We start from the raw sequence: 14,324 nt of genomic DNA on the forward strand, positions 1-14,324 counted from the left end.
TTTTTAATCTGGGTTTGTGCGGAGAACATACTGAGAACCCATCAGCGCTTTGTGATTTGTGGAAGCGGTCCTCAGTGGGTCTTTGACAAAGACTTGAGAAAGTACTGACTTTTATCCAAGGCACATGCTGTCTCAGTTATTCTGGCTGCGTGGGCAACATCATTATCATTCATTCGCCTTGGTTTCTGTTCTGCTCTAGAAACCTCATCCTGCAAGTGTGTTAAAGAAAAAAACACATCAGTCCTACCTATGTAATTATCATGCATTTTAATAAAGTTGTTCATTTTCATTCTGGGTGATTGCACCTGCTCATCAACCTCTAGCCATTCATTCTGTCATCCATCTGTTCTAATTTGTCTGTGTCCTGCTATCAACCATTTCATTAGGTTTACAATCGATTTTCATCCAAATGTTTTTGGTGATTAGCAAATATATACATATTACTGGAAAGGTTGTTACCATAGCACATGATCTTTTTAATACACTCAGTATGTTCTTTGTTTAGTGTAATTTAGGAGAAATAAAAGTGAAGAAAGAGTTGAGCCAGAAGGCGAGACTCTCAATGTACAAATCCATTTATGCTCCTATCCTCACTTTGGGTAATGACTGAAAGAACAGGATCATGGGTACAAGTGGCAGAAATGAGATTCCTGTCCACTACCTGAGCATAGGGAGGGACACCGAGTGGAGGTGCTGCTGTTGAAGGGAGCCAGTTGAGGTGGATCTGGCACCTAGTGAGGAGTTGTCTCCTTAGGGAGATCTTCCAGGCATGTCCAGCTGGGATGAGGTCCCAGAGAAGACATGAGACACACTGAATGGATGTATCCCAGGTGGCTTGGAAATGTCTTGGGAACCCCAGGAAGAGTTAGAGGACTTGGCTGAAGATAAGGAAGTGTAGGATGAGGCGTGTGGTCAACTGTCACCATGACCTGGAACCTGGGCTGGATTTTGGCACCTTCTTAAATATAAATCATATTCAAAATATAGGGGCGCTCAAGAAACCACATATCTCCACCAAGTAATAACATGCTCTTCAACATATTAACATTTCTCTTTTGTTGTATCTGTCAGGGTGATTTCACCTGGACCAGCCTGTCAGGACGGAGTGTCCGTCTGACCCCAGTTGACATCCAGAGCCTTTCAGAGCTGGAGAGGGCCAGGCTGCAGGAAGTGGCCTACACCCGTTTACACCAGGACTATGACCTGGGATGTCAAATAACAATGCCTAAAGGTGGGTGTGTTTTTGTGCATTCTGTAGTTTATAAATTAAAGGTCAAGTTCCTCGATTAACATTTTTTTTTTCTCATGTTAAGTGCTCAACTCAGTCATTGACAGTTGAGGTAAGCCCTGTGTCGGCCCTGAATCCCATTGGTGCTGGTGTTTATCCACAGATTCCATAGCATAAAGTTGAAGAGAGTCTGCCACTCTCCCTAGATGGGTCACCAATACATCTCAGGTTATGTAGGTGCCCATTTACTGCCAGATGGACTTGGACATTGCAGATTAAGTGTCTTGTCTAAGGACCCAGTCTGGTATTGTGATTGGGAATCAAACCCAGGTCTAGACATTCGGCCATATATTATGTGTTCTGCATGTATAACTTTGATTCTGTAGTGATTTCAGGACATTGTGATTGTTTAATTTTGATCCCATTGTGATGGTGTACAGAAGCAAAATTTAAAAAGCTGTATGCCTTGTGCAGTGGTCAAAGCACGGGCCAAACAACGTTGACTTGGGTGTCACACTCCAAGTCACTTTTAATTGTTAAAGTTCAAAATCATGCTTCTAACTAGCACCGATGTACATTTTCAGTGTCAGGTTCTAATTTTATATACAGTACATAGCAAGTAACTTGACTTGCATTTCTGCATCTGCTTGTGTTTTTGAAGCTCGTGCAGCTTCTTCCGAGTGTCCCTTAAACTCACACTTTTGCAGCCACTTCCTTTTCCAAAGTGTATTTAAGGAAAGGCAAGTCAGTGTATGTTTGGAGAAGCTGTGACAGGACATTCATTTAGATGTATACCACACTTTGCATCACATTCTTCCTGCTTAACGTTGTGTCTGTTGACCATCGTCTTCATAACATCAACATAGTTTATCTTCTACTGCATCAGAAACTAATGCATTTTTTTTTTTTTGTCAAATGATTATTGACAAAGAGTTGTTCAATAGATTCTGAAATTAAACAACGCAAAGCATCCAAAAATGTGGCCAAAACTTTCCAGTGAAACAAATGTGGTTTCCTTTGGTCCCACCCATATAATAAAATCTATGTCATCATGCAGTCACATGGACAAGCCTTTGTGATCGCCATCCTGTCCCAAAAATAACATCACTGTGAAGCGGATTGTCCATTTTACACTGAAAAAAGAGAATAGTTGAACTAATTTAAAAAAAAGGCATTACAGTTGGTAAAACCTGAATGAATTAAGTTGTTTGAACTTAAGTTTGTAATAACTTACAAACTTAAGTTCAAACAACACACATTTTCTAAGTGCAGTGCGAGCGGTGTTAGGTGTTCATGCGTGTCACCTGGAATTTGGCCGGCACCTGCCGTGAGAGGGTGAGATGGGTTTGCACAGTCCACACTCTGTCTTTCAGGTGCTTATGTGTGCAAATAGTTGTAGCAACAGGTGTATGAGGTGTTGGCGACAGGGATGACATTACATGGTTTGCACATGATTCCTGCATTATGTGCACTAAGTGTGCACTTCGTCCAAACTTCGCACTGTGTGAAGGGGCCCTTAGTGATGCCGGTAATGCGTTAGTCTAATCTGACTGCTTTTTTCAGTAATGAGTAATCTAATGCATTAATTTTTCCAAATCAGTAATCAGATTTACAAAGTTACTTCTCCAAGTCACTTTGTATTACTGTTATTTTTGCATTTTTACATTGCGGGTCGATCACAGCAACTGAACTGCCCACGTTCAGTGAGCCGAGAGCTTTTCATCGGCAGTTTTCTGAGTTGAAAAAACAGTCGTCAGAAACAAGCACTCCTAACAATCTTTGGCCCTACCATCTGAGACTGCTCTGCCCTACAATTGGATATTGGAAAACCATGTGACGGTGAACCAATTCCGACTGGATGCTCACATTGCGCACGTCATCACACAGCTTATAGGAGGAGTACAAAGATGGTGGATGGCTGGCCAAAAAGAAAAACAACAGTAAAAAAATTAATTTACAACAGAAAACCCTGAATATCCGTAAAACTTTATTTGTACGTCCGTATGACTCTGAAACTCGGAAAAATCCGTATAATTTACGGACAATCCGTATAGGTTGAAATGTATGTAACAGTAATTGGATTACTTTTTCAGAGTAACTGTGGCAAACCGTTGAAAGGATGCTATATGAATTACCCCAGGCAGACACTTCTTCCATCTCTCTCTGTCTCTTTCAACAATTGCATGGGTTTGACTTTTCACACTGATGCACATCAGCTTCAGATTGGATTCTTCTCAGTCCTAAAATCTCTTACTTCAAATGTTATACCATTAAAATAACAAATGAACAAAAAAAAAAATGTGTGTGTAGAGACATTAAAAATGTTGACTTATAATAATGTATGATACACCAGCATGAGGGAGGAAGGAAGGAAAAGTTGCTTATTAAGCACTAAAGGCAGAACTAAAAATGAGAAAGTTTTTTTGAAGCTTTCGTACCATTTTGCTGGTGGTTCATTTATAGTTGTTAAATATCATGCGATTGATTGAGACAGGGCAGGTGCTGCCTGGTAGAATATAAAGTTTAAAGCCATATCTAGACTTTCATTCCACCTTTAGATTGACAGAAATGACACCTGAAATATTAATTGCTACCCTCCAAACCTTTGACTATAAAGAATCTTTTCCAACTTTGATGGACTATGACAGAATACTTTTACCCTATAGTGCCATTACCTGGCAGTTTGGTGGAATTACATATTGAATATGAATGACTACCTTTTGCACTTCACATTGTTCCAATTCCTGCTGGTTGTTTGAGGAGCTGCATCACTCTGTAATGGCCCAGTCACAGGGCACTAACGAAGGGCACGAAGCCCAAACGAAACAAGAAATCCGGACTTCTGTTGACTTTTGTTGCCACTGTTTAACCTTCGCTCAGCTTCGTTCCTGCAGCTGGTGCTTTGTCAGGATTTTTAAACTGTCGAAACATTTGAATGAATGCCGCTGAAAACCTCAATTTGTCCGTTTTTCATTTTGCTGTCCTTCATGACTGTTTCTTATCATTTGCTTAGTTTTTGTAACGTTAGTGTTTCCTGTGCATTTATGTCACACACGCAGCAAAAAGGATTACTTGCTTCTTTGCTGCAGCAGCGACAGTGGTGGGATGAAACATGACTCCTTTTTCATTGGTGGAAAATGCACGAGCTAATTTTTGCTATTTCAATTTTTCAATTTATTTTCATTTATATAGCGCCAAATCACAACAGAGTTGCCTCAAGGCACTTCACACAAATAAGGTCTAACCTTACTAACCCCCAGAGCAACAGTGGTAAGGAAAACTCCCTCTGAGGAAGAAACCTCAAGCAGACCAGACTCAAAGGGGTGACCCTCTGCTTGGGCCATGCTACAGACACAAATTACAGAACAATTCACAAAACAAATATACAGGAAATGCTGTTGGTGCACAGGACAGGAGGGTGTCCAGCACAAATACCACACCCATCTCTGGAAGGAGCTGCACCTTAAACAGAGAGAAAAAAACAGAATCAGGCATCAGAAAGACAAGAAATACTGTATAATTTGTCAGCATTAAACAACAAGAAAAACAGGAAATACTAAGGTGATTGTCGGCCACTAGCCCTAAGCTTCACTAAAAGACCCAGAATTTAGGTAAAGTTGAGGCCGTGACACTTTCCGTTTCCTAATAAATTAATTAAAAGAGTAAAAAGCGTAGAACTATACTATGCCAGTATGCTAGCCATACGAAAGGGAAAATAAGGGCGTCTTAAGTCTGGACTTGAAAGTCTCCACATAATCTGACTGTTTTATTGATCCAGGGAGATCATTCCACAGAACAGGGGCACGATAAGAGAAAGCTCTGTGACCTGCAGACTTCTTATTCACCCTAGGGACACAAAGTAGTCCTGCACCCTGAGAATGCAAAGCCCGGGCCGGTACGTAAGGTTTAATTAGGTCAGCTAGGGAAGGAGTTGCCAGTCCATGAACAATTTTATAGACTAGTAGCAGAACCGTAAAATCTGATCTCACTGGGACAAGAAGCCAGTGAAGAGCTAACCAATCACAAGTCACTAACTCCACATATGTTGGATCACAGCCCACCCACTCCATGTGGTTTTGTTTGTTCATGCATGACACGCGTGAACGGTGTTTCTTTTGTTCCTTCTTCCCTCTCTGTCTGAAGCAACACAAGTAAAAAACAAAACATGAATTTGTCTTTATCACTGGTGTAAAATAAACTACATAAGCCAATAACAATGATCTCCAAGCCATATAATTTGGTAGTTGAGTGAAGGGATATTGTGGGTGATTCAGAGAGGAGGAATAAAAGGAGTCTGATTAGAGTGTTTGTATTTGAGAGATTTGAGAAATATTTGGCTTGTGTATTATTTTGGTGGAGTATTTAGTGCAGGGGTCACCAACTTTGTTCCTGGAGGGCACCTGTCCTGCATGTTTTATAACTGTCCCTGATCCACTCCCAGGCCATTAACTCTATCAGGTGTGCTCAGCCAATCAACAGCTGGAAGACACCACTTAAAAAAAAACAGGTGTGATTTGAGTAGGTTGACGTGGAAAACATACAGGGCAGGGGCTCTCCAGGAACAGGGTTGGTGACCCCTGCTTTGTGACTACATCATGATATGACTTCACAAATACTGACCATTATGAGCTTTTGTTCAGATCTGTATCTCAGGGGTCACCAATCCTGTTTCCTGGGAGTGGATCAGGGAGAGTTAGAAAACATGCAAGGCCCTCTAGGAACAGGGTTGGTGACCTGATTTAGTGTGGTGGTGTTTTTTTTTTTAAATGAGGCATCTTATGAATCTTGAGCAAGCGCTTCAGTTTTTTTTAAATTGGAGCAAGACGGAGCGCACAGCGTCTCATCAGAGTCTGAACCAGACAGTGAGGATTCTGATGATGAAGGAGATGATCCCTCTTTTGTTCTGGACGAGCAACCAGAGCAGGTGGATCCATGTGCACAGATCTCCACAGTGGATCGGATCATGTGCTTCTCTTTGTAGCTTCTCCAAGACTCACGTGCGACAGAGCTCGCCCCAGCGCCGAGTCCTGGAACACAGTGCAGGATGCAGCAGGCTGTGTGAGGCTTCTATAGCTGCTGCCAGTCACAGGAAACTTGAACTTTTCGTTTAAAGCGTCGAGGCCAACGTTAGCTTTGGTTTCCTTTATTTCCTCTTTCGTTCCTTTTGTGCTCTTGATTCCCAGGCTTTTCGGTGATGGGAAAAGTGAAAGCTCATTCATCCACCTTTTCTCGATGATTTGTGACATTGTGGCTTTTTTCCCTTTGTTCAGGAATCATCTTATGCTGTGTGACCGGGTCATAAAATTAACTGTTGTGTGTATGCACAAGCAAAGAAAAAAATATAACACAATGCAAAAATACCCTGTGTGTGTGTGTATTAAAATAGGTTAAGTAGGTGTGTTTTCAGGTGAGAAAACATTGTTTTCAGTTTTAGATGTGTTTATTTGTAGCTAGCTTTTGCATAATATATGAACATGAGCTTTTGAAAAGAGCATATGTTAGCTTTAAGTTAGCATGCACGCTAATGTCTAACTCGTGTTTTTGTTTTAAATCATGTTTTCAGTTATAGAGATGTTTTTCTCTCGTGAGGTTTACATAATATATGATGATGTAGTCATATTTACACAAAAACAAAACTGAGTTTGCAGCTAATAACCAGACTGTGATGTCACAGTGCAGCTCTACTCTGACTGGCTGTCACCCCCACTACTCAAAAACTAAACTGAACAGATTGAAACTGAATGTGGCTATTTTAACCTCTTAAAATACCTCTTAAAATAGGTCAAGGTTATCCATCTTTGAACTTGTCCAAGGTCTGTGTCCCAAGAATTTTCCCTGTGAATTTGAACACTGTGTTAGTAACAGGACTGGACCTATGCTGAGCACAGGCAGACAGACAGACAGATGGACGGACAGATGCAAAGCCTTCGTAATACCCGATGACCATATTTGTTGGCCTCGGGTAATAAACAGAAAAATAAATAAATAAAAGTGGATCATAAGGTTGAGAGATTTGTGAGTGTGACTCTTCCATAAAGATCTGCGTTTTTGTCCCGTACCTGAGTGCACGCTGTCTTACAGATTGTTTTCTTTTGACCTAGTTGAGCAGTACTTGTACAAATTAGGCAGCCGTATTAGCTGACACGTTTTGACTCTGTACCAGCTGCTGGAGCAGCAGAATAATGGAGCTCGTAGTGGATTATCCAGTCCCTTACATTCCAACTGAAGGTTAAACGTCACCCCACCATGATTTAATACATACTTGTCTGTGTTGCTTATGAATTCCAAAGTCCCTGATGGCTGCTGTGTGCTAGCGAGGGAAATATTTTAACTCTTGCGTAAGTGTGTGTATATGAAAGTGTTATTTTAACACTGCTAATGTGGGATTTTCAAGTCCATTGTTTGCCATTTTTTTTAACAGAGTACCAGACATCACATTGCCTGTATTTCTTTAAGACAAGAGGGGAAGAAAAATCAAAGGAGGTAGGAAGAGGTAGAGAAGAGATACAAAGGTTCATGAGACAGTTTGCTTGGAATTGACTTGAGGAGGTTTTGGAGGTGCAGGGGATTTCCGTGCAGCTTTGGAAGCTATCTGTCAAAAATCCAAACCATTTCCTATCTCCATTTCTCCCTAGTGTCTACATCACAACATCTGCTTTCTTTCTTTCCTTCTATCTCACACCCACCACTTGTTTTCTTCCCTCGCCGCGCCAATCCCCATCTTCTTTCCTTCATGCATCCTAAATTCTTATTAGTTCTCCTCATTTCATGCTCCAAGCTGGAGTTTCCAGGGCATTTCTGCAGATGTGTGGCATTCGATTCCGTTGAAAAAGAACGACAGTAGTGTTCAGCGTCAAGATTGTTTGCGTATCTGAACCTGCTCCCTGACATAAATGGCTAATTTAGCATAGCACGTGTTGTGGGAGCTGGATTAAATTTCCTGAGACCCACAAGTGAGTCATTTGTTACAGCTGAAAGGAACATCTGGGGTTCAAATCAAGGTTGCAAAACCAGCAGTTCCATGTGAGGGCTCTTTGAACTGGTTCAGTGTGATCTTAAGCGTAAAGGATTACGCTCAGCTCATTTTTAGATTCCTAAGGCGACCTAGCGGTAGCATTGAATGCTGCTGAGGTTTCCACGAACTGACAGTTTGGCCAGAGACAAAACAATTTCTTAACTGGCTTTCCAAGACTTTAAAGCCGTGCATGCCGCCGTTTCCAGAGTTTCCTGATCGTTAATCAGCAAATTCATGAGTCGTTTATCATGTTGACAGCCGGCAACGTGGCTTTCCTCATTTTGGAGGATTCCAAACCTTCTTGAAATGATGTCAGTCAGAAAAAACAACTCAGACAGAATGCATTTCTTATTGTAGTTTTGGCAGTTAAATTATGCTTGGTATTTGTAGTATGCAGCGAATGCTATCCTTCAGACCCAAGTTAGGATTTTATGATGTTTCTCTTGTTTGCTCAAACCAGGATTAATTAATAGAGTTTTACAATAGTGACCCAGAGAGGTTTTGTGTAGGAGATCAGGACAATGAAGTCTTGCCAAGCCCAGGTATGGCATTGAAAAGTACTATTTTTCCCCATATGACAATTCTTAGCAAATTTTATCAGTATACATAAAAACAATGGATAATTTCATAGACATTTTATTGCTGGCTAATTCAATAGATATCTAATCTGGACTGGATTTGCCATTATGATGAAGTTGTGTCTGCATTTTTGACATAATCAGTGTTAAAAATGTTTCAGGCATTGTAGGAAAAGATCTAAGATATCTTCTATCCACACAAAATATTATTTGTACACAAATTAGTTATAATCCATGTTGGCCAAGATTATCCATCCACCTGGCTGGTGAGGCCTATCAATAGGGGTGCAATGGATCACAAAACCCATACTTTGGATCAGATCAAGGTTTTTAGTCACCGATAAGATTTTTTTTTTTTTTGGCTCAGCATAAAACAAGAGACAAACATATTACTTTTGCATTCAATGTTTAAACAGAACTGTAAAATAATAAAATATATGAAATCGCAATATGTACAGTACTATTGAACACACAAAAAATAGCCTTTGTGAACATCATAAAAAGTATTTCAAATAAAGAAAAAGAGCCAAGCAACGTTCACAATTTTAAATTCTTTATCAAGAGGATGAGGCTATCTGTGCTGTTTGGTGAGTCAAGTCAAGTCAACTCTGGGAGCATGCATTGGTACCGCACTTCTTCACTCCCTCCACAACACCATGGAACTGCCTTGGGTCCGGGATGGGAACCACCTAGACAGACAACAGGTCCATCCCCACATCTCTAAAATAACTAGCTACCTGCCACAGCCGGGTGGGTGTTGGGTAGAGTTGTGGAAACCAGTGAATTAGGTGCTTTTGTTGGTGAGGAAAGGTTGACTGATCCTGACTTTGAGGATTATGCTGTGATGTTTGCAGAATCAATGGATACTGAACAGTGTTGGCACAGTTACTTTGAAAGAGTAATTCAGTTATTTCTCATTGAAAAAGCAACTTAGTTAGTTACTTTATTAGTTACGTTCTGCAGTTGCCGACAACAACCCCCCCACCCCCACCACCTCAAATGAAAATGATAACCCATTTTGCCAATACTCACTTTATAGTCACCCTTTCTTGATTTCATTGGACATAAATACTTGTTTTATAAAAAATAAAATAAAGACTTTCTTGAACTCACATTTAACTGTTCATGGCACTGTAAAGGTAAAACTTGCAATTTCTAACTTACATTGTTTATAAATGTAACTGTTAAATTCTTTCTAACATTTTCTAACATTTAAATTCTCTAAACATTTTAGCTGTTGAAGTTATTATTATTATGAGTAGTATTGGTATTTGTAGTTTAAAAAAAGCTTCAAAAGTGGACCTTTAATCTAGTGGTGTTGTGGGAGGGGGGAGGTCCCTGCCCTGTCCCATGCCCCCTTTCCATCTGGATTCGCCCCTGAATGGATAATGTTTATTTATGCAAAAAACACGACCAGACTGGCAGGTAAGAAAGTTATATCAGCGTTTTCATGTCATCTTTAGAAAGAGAGTTTAGGTGCATTTGGGTGGACAAAAAGTTAGTTGTTAATGCGCCGTGGATCACCTGTTTTTAGCGAGAAGACACACAGAGCGGCTCAGCACAGAGTTTTAAATAAAGGGGAAAACAGAGCGTAGAAATGTCTCCCCTGACCTCCCCCTGCCCACGGACCAAGTTTAAAGCTGCGATCGACCCACAGTGCAAAAATAATAGTAACGCACAGTGACTTGGAGACATAACTTTAATCTGATTACTGATTTAGAAAGATTAAACAGGTTACATTACTCGTTACTGAAAAAAAAAACAAAAAACGGCAGATTAGAGTAACGCATTACTAATTAACACATTACCGGCATCACTGATACTGAACCTGAGTGAAGAATCAGAGTGTCTGGGGTTGTGACTGTCCTGCATCAAGACTAAGATTCAGGCTTTTAATGACTTTCGGGACTCAACCATCAGAAGTGTATCTGTACATGGGAAAAGTGTTACACTTGAAGATACATTCACTTATCTTGGCAGTGACATACTGTACGTGTCTTTGGGTCCTCGGCCTTTGAGATTGAGAAGTGCCTGGGAAGATCTGATGGAATCATAAGTTCACTGGAAGGAGGTGTTTGGTGAGGAGAATGAAGGAGAATGAATGTCCAAGTCGTTTGGGTCCTGGTGCATCTGGTCTTACTATATGCTTGTCAGAGTTTGATGCTAACCAGCAACCTTAGTCTGTTATGTCTTTTGTACGAGGTCCCTTCGGCACATTTCTTGATATATGATCCAGCACATTGGTGGTGAGTGGCTAAAGAAGGTCAAACATTTGACCTGGCTGCAGCAGATAGATGGTTATTTTAGATATGGAGCATGCTTTCAGACTTGACTTAACTTGACTTGGCTTTCAGGATAAATACATTTCAGTCAGACAACTCACTCACTCATTTATTCAATCACCCATCTTCAACCGCTTACTCCAATTAAGGTGCACGGGTTGGGGGGGGCTGGAGCCTACTCTAGCAGTCAGACAGCTCATATTTGAGATTAGAGATTATCTATTGCATCAGCAGCACACTGGTGTTGGGTGGTGGAGGTTGGACTGACAGCAAGGAGCAATAGCGATGTATCAATGCAAACATTGACAGGATGAGGGGAGAGCTGGGAAGTCTGCATCTTAAATAGTTTCCCCAATTTGAAGCAGGTATTTTGTAGATTGTGTGTGTATAGGAGTATACTATATAGAGTGTGAGGTGTGCCAAGTGTATGTGAAGCAAAGGAGCTCAGGTTACCTGTCTGAACTGTCTCACAGGCTAACTCCTTAGTTCGGCACACCACTCGGCAAAACTCAGGAAAAGTAAGTTATTTCCAGAGCTGAGTGGGCTCCAAACCACCTCAGCTCCACCGGCACTCAGCTCCAGAGACATGATGCACCTTCACTGATTTGAATGATTTTAATGAAATCACTGCTGTGCACACTCTGTTCTCAAGCCCTGACATGTTAGAGTGATTCTTTCTGTTCTCGGACTCCTGTGCACGCCCTGGCTGCATCAGTCTGCCTCAATAAGAGCACAAGTCGGCAGAGGCTACTCGCCTTTAACAGGCCGCCTTCACATGTCACACTATTATGAAAACTTGTTAGTTAATTTGCCATTCATATGTAAGTCGAACTGTTGTGGTGGGGGGAATGTTCTTATGGATCACATATCAACTATTCTCTGTTAACCCTCAAGCATCCACACTATGTTAGCGACTAATATGACAGAGTGGGGTTATTTTTGACCCCATTGACATTATATTGGAATACATCTATATAAATGATTGTTTTAGGGTTCTTCATATTTAGTACACTCCCTAATATAGTTGTACAACATCTAATGTAGTAAGGTATGGAATTTTATATTAATTTACCGAAAAGTAGGCAAAAAACACTCACTGATTACCTTGTCTGTTAAATCATTTAAAATGCACATTACCTTTATTTCTTTGCATTTTATTTCTTTGCATCAAAAATGAAAACAATACATCACAAAAAGTAATGTTTTGTTGAGTACAATATGAATTACAGTGTGGTAGGATAGTTATAGCATCACAATATGCCATAGCTATTCTATATCAGGGTGGTCTGATATTTCAGAGGTACAATCTTCAGGGCTCCATCACACATAGTACGAATAAGTATAATTCAGGACAAATCACGGCGGAACAGCTCATATGAGAGAACCACAAAAACATCGAGCCGATGGGCATGTGTGCACGATGCCGCTGCAACGGATTCGTGCATGTGGGAACACAATGCGAGCAGCTGCATGGTGTGGCTACACATCACGCAGCTGCTGTGAAAATGAAAAAAAAAAACATGCCCCCCACAGGATTCGAACCTGCACTTTCCAAAAGCTCTGATTGCCAGCCAGAAATTTTACCACTGAGGTACCATTGCTATCCTGTAAAAGGTGCGGGAAAATGCCTAAAATAGGCCAAATATATTTTCCTTGTTGACCAAGACATGTTAGGGAAGACTAAAGGGAGGACATTTTGCCTGGAGGCCTATTTTGCCAACACATCATACCATTTGGAGCATAATTTCAGAAGAATGTGCCTTTTAGGCAGTGACCAAGATTATTATTATTCAAATGTTTTTTTACTGATTTTAAAGATTTAAGAACAATAGTGTAACATACAAACACAGAACAACGACAGCAGGTGCTAACAGATCACTAGTTAAAAAAGAAAAAAAAGGAGGGGGGTCAGGAAGCTGGGCTACATACTTAAGAGAACTTTGTCAAGGTCATATTGTATTTCTGAATGAAGCCATCCACAGCATATTTCAGATGTTCAAGCTTCAAATGGGACTTTACATCTTCTATCCACAGCTTATGAGACAGAGGAGCAGCTCTTTTCCAATTGAATAGTATTAACCATCTTGAAAGTAATGTAAGAAATGTTACTTCATTGGCCTGGTATGTTGTTATTGGTGTACCAGGAGGGGTGACCCCAAATAGAGCACTTACAAAACTTGGTCCAATATTCCTCTTATGTATGAATGAAATTGTTTTAAAGATTGACTCCCAGAAGGTGTGAAGTCTGGGGCAAAACCAAAACATATGCCTAAGGTTTGTAGGACCATGTCCACACCCTCACCAGGGTACATTCTTGCTAATTTATTTGGAGATAAGTGCAATCTGTGCAGCACCTTAAACTGTATTAGGCCATGTCTAATGCAAATGGATGAGAAATTAATTCTTGCAATTGCAGCCTGCCAGACTGCATCTATAAAGATAGGGCTCCCATAGGTCCCATAGGTCCCATCTTGCTCCCATAGGTTTTTCAGACGATTAAGTGATGGTGATGCAGCATTCTGAATTCTGCCGTATATAGCTGACACAATGCCCTTATCATTTAGATTAATGTCCAAACATTCATCAATCCACATCATTTGAGGCAATGTCAGAGAAAAAAAATTGTTTTTGCATAACTACGCACTTGGAGATACCTGAAAAAGTCAGTTTGGGGGACACTAAAGTTCCTTTTCAGCTGTTCAAAAGAAATGAATTGGCCTCTTTCAAAAAGGTCTCTTACAGAAGTTATTCCTCTCCTGCGTCGCTTCTGAAAACATGGATCCACCAAGGATGGAGAGAATTGAGCACTGCATTGTATAGGAGATGCAGTTAGTTCCTGCATTTAAAGTGAGTCCTAAATTGAAACCAAATCTTTAAACAGCCTCGAATAACTGGATTGTTCGTCCAGTGACATTTGCTCAGTGGTAAATGTCTACATATCAAAGAGCTAAGCAGAGCTGGATTGCTGCAGTGTTGTTCCAGGTGGACCCAGCAAAGTGACCAAGATCACTGAAACTTTCAGGAATGATCATACACATAGACTGGCTAAAACAATCAGAAAATATGCTTCTTTACAATTCAAGAAGACTTTTTGAGGAAATACAGGTAAACCACAGCTTCTGGGGTAGTTTTTCACAGTGAACACAAATCTGTTGTTAGCCAAGCCCAAAAATGCATAAGGTCACTAATTATTAATTATTTTACAATATTTTGTATAGTAA

General features: G+C 40.5%; 1 protein-coding gene across 3 annotated transcripts in view; it reads left to right on the plus strand.

Moving 5' to 3' along the window:
* Window positions 1-14,324, plus strand: part of LOC117514960 (rho GTPase-activating protein 6) — a 242,967-nt gene that overhangs the window by 184,087 nt on the left and 44,556 nt on the right. For all 3 annotated transcript variants that reach the window (XM_034175532.1, XM_034175526.1, XM_034175539.1), the window contains exon 2: window positions 1,072-1,231. In XM_034175532.1, the coding sequence (XP_034031423.1) occupies window positions 1,072-1,231 (160 nt within the window). The remainder of the gene's footprint in view (window positions 1-1,071; window positions 1,232-14,324) is intronic.

This window comes from Thalassophryne amazonica, chromosome 1 (genome assembly GCF_902500255.1).
Source record: "Thalassophryne amazonica chromosome 1, fThaAma1.1, whole genome shotgun sequence".
NCBI lineage: Eukaryota > Metazoa > Chordata > Actinopteri > Batrachoidiformes > Batrachoididae > Thalassophryne > Thalassophryne amazonica.